We start from the raw sequence: 5342 nt of genomic DNA, 5'->3' as shown, positions 1-5342 counted from the left end.
GGCCCTCCACCAGCAGAGATTATGACTCGTTTTATTGCAACACCCCCTTGATTATGCTGGTCTGGGACAGAACCCAGGGTCCCTGAGGAATGTCTGTCTGGCCAGAGTGGGGGCCCATCCCCGCACAGTCACGGGCTTACCTGGAAGCTCTAGGCTGGGCCTCAAGGACGCCACTCCTGCTGGTCTGGGCGCCTCTGGGCAGTGGGCACTGAGCAGAGCCCAGCCCAGGACACACGGGGGCAGCAGCCTGGGCACCGAACTCCACAAATGGCGTCAAGACCCGGGGCCCCAGCAGCACCGCTTGGCCAGCCCCGCCTTCCCCAGGCCGTGCCTGGGCCTGGCCAGGCCGCAGAGCCGCTCCCGCCCCAGCCAGGGCAGCTAAACCCGCGTGGGCTCCACCTGAGCTTCTTTCTTAATCACCTCGACATCAGGGCACTCTGCTCGTTAAGCCCTCGGCCCTCCCCCATAACGCAAATCCAATTATGTTCGGAGTGCAGGTGTCATTTATGAAAGGGGCCCCCAGCCCACTCATGAATGATGTGCCCACAAAGAGGTCTATGTAATGGATGGTCAGTGCATTTTATTTAATCAGCACGGTACAAAAATAAATAAAAATAAGGGAAGGGGAATTAAATTACAGCCAAACTGAGCTCCATGACCTTGTCAGATTATAAACCACACACACTTACAAACACACTACACATACATACAAAATGAGACAAATATAAATTAATATCAACAATACCCACAGTTTGGTCAAAGAATAGCTACAGAAGAAATTGCACTAAAAAACGACATACAGCGCACATTGCGTAATTAGCAGTTTCAAATATACAGCTATGAAAATTTCCGAGTGAAAAAAATGGCACATTTTCTTCTCATTGCAAGTTTAACAACTGTTGGAACGAAACTAAATTCTAATAACTGCATGGAAAGAATATACCAACCCTTCAGCTTTACAAGAAAGAGAAAAACCAAATCCTGAACTGGTAGTCCTGCGGCTCGTTTTGTGCACGGGTGTAGTTTTCACAGCCATCTGTTCTAAGATTATTTTTCTTAAGACACAAAATGCTCCTGGTCTGCATGCACAATATCACTGTAAAAGCAACAGTTAAAGAATAAAGGGTTTTTTTTTTTTTGTCGGTTAGTTTTTTCTTTTTTGTTGTTGTTCTAAAAGTAGTCTTCATAGCAGCATGTCAAATGGGTTCATTGCTTGCACACTCAAGTGAATCAGTTCCTTTACACAATACTGATGACCAGTGCAAGGGGAGGGAGAAGAACGCGACAGGCTCCACTCACATTGGTGGAACTAGAGTCATTTCCTTAGTCCCCAACCACTCCTGAAATTTGCACCGCCTCCAAAAAAAATTAAAAAATAAATATGGAGAAAGAGAAGGAAACACACGAAACTGCAATCCTGTGGATGCAACCGAACCGCACAGTTTCAGGCCCTGTTCAGCCGGCCGAACAAGTGACTGCAAACACGTGCCCCTCCTCTGGAGACTCGGCACCAAACCACCCTCTTCCCGCTGGGCCTCCTACCTCACTCAGGTCACACGTGGTGACAGGACCTGAACAGACAGGACGTGTGACAACCCAGCGGAGAAGAGGCGCCGCAGTGAAGTCCGTGCCAGCAGCTGCGGGTCCCTCCAGCGCTGCATCGGATTAGCCGGTGGCCCGGAACGACCGGCGTGGGCCTCACCGCGCAGCTGGGGCCCGCGCTCTCCTGCTCGCAGGGGCAGGCCCTCTTCCTTCCGCGGGGCACACCACCCGCGGCGGGTCCGCTCCAGGCCGCTTGAATCCGGTCCTCAATTTCACAGCTTGTTCTTTTTTATGTGAATTTCAGTAGTGCTTGTGCTGAAAAATCGGCAGCCACCTGGGACCTAATCCTGTGTAGAACGACCCTCAGCCTCCCCCTAAGCCCCCATTCCCGCGCTCCCTGGGGGCCTGGGAAGAGAGCATTCTCTGTAGCCTTCACACTGGTCTTTGTTCCCGGAAGCCAGAGTGATGGGCCCTGGAAGGAAACTCCCTCCCTTCTCTTGGTCCTCTCCCAAGTCCCAAGCCACCAATCTGGGAGAATTAGAAAGAAAATTGATTAAGTACCATCATGTGTTTTCACAGCGACTACAGTGGAAACCAAAACCAGCAGCTGCAAACGCTCAGCTGTGGAGTCAGCGGGCTTCCAAAGCAACAAGGAGTCCCACTCCTGTCTTGTAATTGTCTCCGAGATCCAGCTGTCTCACTCGGCCTTGTGGGGCAAGGCTTCGTCTTCAGAACTGCCTGGAAACAGCTTTGAATTAAAAGGGCTATGGGTGGGGGCAGGGGTATATCATTACCACACCCCACCCCCGAGCTCTGCAGAACAATTATGTGCACCCGCAAGAAGAGGCCTTAGGTGCTGTGTGGGCCTTGGCACGGTCTCGGGCACGGCACCCCCACAAGGCAAGCTGCTGATGACAGACACCTGCAGCGGCCCTGGCCTTCACCACGGGGTGACTAAGCTGCATTATCCAAACGAAACACTCACCAGGAAAGGAGTGGCCCCCAGCCTCACCCCACCTCTTTAGCTGGGACCCAAAAGAAAAGGACTTAATGAGTCAAACCAGCTCATTGCCAACAGGGTTGGGAGTGGGGACAGGGGACTGAGAGAGGCAAGCTCTGTGTCTCCACTAAAGAAAAGCCCTTCTCCCTAAAAAAGAAAAAAGAGCAAACCAGGGCTATAGGCAGCCAAACAACAGGACGGGATCTTTGCACCAGGCCGGCAGCTCCTGGATTAAGGAAGCATCTTGCCTCACAACCCCACGTGCGGCTTAGTCAGGGTGGCTGTGCCAGGGGCCTCTGGGGGAATGGACAACCCAAAGCAGGAGCCAGAAAAGGGCCCCCAACCAGGAGCGCCAATTCCTCCCTGGGCCAACACGCCAGAGGCACCTCCCCAGCTCCAATACAGGGAGCAACAGACAGCCTCACCTGCCCTGGTCCAGCAAGGGAGCAGGTGGCAAACGCAAATCAGTCCTTTGAATCCCCCAAAGTAGAAGGTCGGGGACCTGGGTGGCTCTGAATACATCTCCTGGGTTCCCACAAGGTTCAGGAGTTCAAAAGTGCCCCGAGTTCTTGGCAGGGCTAGAGAAAACCCCAAGGAGAGAAGGGGGGCTGAGAGAGGCCCTCGGTGGCTTTGCTGGACACATACGGTACATACAGTCTGGTTTGTTGAATACTAAGTGTAAGTGAACTGAATCCTTGAGCCATGATGCGGGCCACAGGGCTCACCGATCCAGCCCCAGGAGGAGCCGCTTCTTGTCTTCCTGACTGCTCTCGTTCTTCAGGTCGGAGAACACCTGTGTGAAGTAGTGTGGGTCGGCATTGATCTGCAACATCTTGGAGCTCATGAGGTTGATGACAGACAGGCATCGGTCCCAAAAGGCCTCCTTGCAGCTCTCCACCAGGAAGGGCTTGAGTGGGTAAGAGATCTCGTTGCCCATGTAGGAGTAGGAGAGGTACAGGCAGGTCAGCAGCACGGCCTGGAGCTCATGGTCGGAGCCCACCTCGGAGGAGATCACGTCCCTGCAGAGCATGTAGAGGAAGACCACGTTGGCCGGCGTGATGAAACCCTGGTCCTGCCAGCCCTGCAGAAGCAGCGAGCGGTCCACGCTGCGCAGCCAGAGCACAGGGTCCGTGGGGGACAGGTGCTTCAAGCGGTAGCACCGGCGGCAAAGAAACTCGCCCAGGCAGCGCAGCAGCTCGCTCGTGGAGGCCTGGACGATGACACGTTTGGGCGTCCCCGCGGAGGTGACAGCGGGGTGCGGGGCCTTCTTGACGGAGGAGGAGACCCCGGTCTGGGAGCCCGACAGCTGGCTGGCAGGAGGGGCAGGCGGCTGGGCCGGTGGGGGCTGGGCGAAGGTGGACAGGTTGGCGCACGACAGCGACTTCTTCAGGTTCTCATTGTTGAGGTGCGTGATGTTGTTCTGGTAGCTGCCGTTGGGCTGCACCTTCTTGGAGTTTTTCTTTTTGGCCGACACAGCCACGATCCTCTTCCAAGGCAGCACGGAGATGATGGAGTGCCGCTTCAGGTTCTTGTCCTTGGCATTCTTGCTATTCTGCACGGCCGTGTAGTGGCCCACCGTGGCGGCGCCATCCTCAAACAGCGTGGCCTTGCGGTAGCTGGGGGACAGGGACAGCACCGTGCCCATGGTGCCGCTGAGCGCCGCGCGGGGGCCCGCGCCCCTGCGCGCCCAGCCTGCCGGCCCGAGGGAAAAAACAGCTCACCCAGCCCGCGGCGGCTTCGGGGAGGATGCGAGGGCGCTCCCGGGGACGCGTGCTGCCCCTTCGGATCTGCGTGGAAAACAAGATGGTTCTCAGAACCAGGCGGAGCTCGCGACGCTCTACTCGCCGCCCCCCCCCCGGCCTCGTGGACCCCGTGGACCTGACCCCCGGCCCCTTACCCGAGCCTTCCCCGGGCTCCCGGGCCCCGCCTGCGCCCCCACGCTGCAGCCCTGTCGCCTCCAATGCAGCACCCCCGCCCGCCCCTACCGCTGAGCTCCGGACTCCCCCGGAGAAAACCCCCGCCTCGACCCCGCGCGCCGCCCCAACCCTGGCCTTGGTTCCCCGAGGCAGCAGGCTTACCCAGAAGGCGGCGGCTCCTGCGCTCCGCGCCCTCCGCAATGCGCGCCTCGGTCCCGCCGCACGGCGGGGCTCCGCGGGGCTCGCGCTCGGCGGCGGCGGCGGCGGCGGCTCCGGAGCTACTGTCCAAGGTTCTGCAGGCGCCGCGGCCCCGCCCCCCGCTCGGCCGCCTTCGCCGCCGCCGCGCTCCCGCTCGGGCGCGCTCCTCAGCGATCTCCCTCTCGGGAGCGCGCGCGGCCCACGCGCCGGCGCGGACGGGCCTGGCGTTGCCCGGGAGCCGGGGCTGCAGCCGTGCTCAACACGAGCCGCGCGCGGCGCCTGCAGGGATGCGGCCGCGAGCCCGAGGCGCCTGTACTCGCCGCGCCCGAGCGAGGACCCGGGCTCCAGAGGCGGTGAGGACTCGCGGCGCCAGCCCCGCCCCGCCCTTGGGGCGGTCCCCTCCCGCACAGCTCGCCGCCCGCTCAGCGCTGCCACTCCAGCAGCAGCAGCAGCAGCAGAACCTGGTTCTGTAAGAGAGCTCGGGCCGGTGGGGAAACGCCAGGGCGGGGCGGGGCCCGGAACCGACCCCTCCCGCAGCCCCGCCCAGACACGTGCTGCCTTTGTTCCCGCCGCGGCGCCCGCAGCTGCGGGCCGCGGGGGCGCTCTCCGCCTAGTCCCCGCCACTGCGTCGCGGGGTCAACCCGGGATGAAGCTGCTACCGAGCCTTATGAGAACCCACGCATGGA

The 5342-nt window shown here is 59.5% G+C and overlaps 1 protein-coding gene across 1 annotated transcript; it reads right to left on the bottom strand.

The window, feature by feature from the left end:
* Nucleotides 1-570: 570 nt before the first annotated feature.
* CDK5R1 (cyclin dependent kinase 5 regulatory subunit 1) lies at nucleotides 571-4993 on the bottom strand. The gene is made up of 2 exons (XM_045837554.1): nucleotides 4621-4993; nucleotides 571-4329 (listed from the first exon to the last, which is right to left on the bottom strand). Exon 2 carries the CDS (start codon nucleotides 4185-4187, stop codon nucleotides 3264-3266), a length of 924 nt encoding a protein of 307 aa, XP_045693510.1. The 5' UTR covers nucleotides 4188-4329; nucleotides 4621-4993; the 3' UTR covers nucleotides 571-3263.
* Between the last annotated feature and the right edge of the window lie 349 nt (nucleotides 4994-5342).

Source organism: Phyllostomus hastatus, unplaced genomic scaffold (genome assembly GCF_019186645.2).
Source record: "Phyllostomus hastatus isolate PE091 unplaced genomic scaffold, TTU_PhHast_1.1 phas_contig_210, whole genome shotgun sequence".
Taxonomy (NCBI): Eukaryota; Metazoa; Chordata; class Mammalia; order Chiroptera; family Phyllostomidae; genus Phyllostomus; species Phyllostomus hastatus.
This window is presented reverse-complemented; position numbering and strand designations above follow the sequence as displayed.

Coding starts and splice junctions, on each gene's coding strand:
- CDK5R1 (XM_045837554.1), bottom strand. CDS start 4,187: ATGGGCACGGTGCTGTCCCTGTCCCCCAGCTACCGCAAGGCCACGCTG.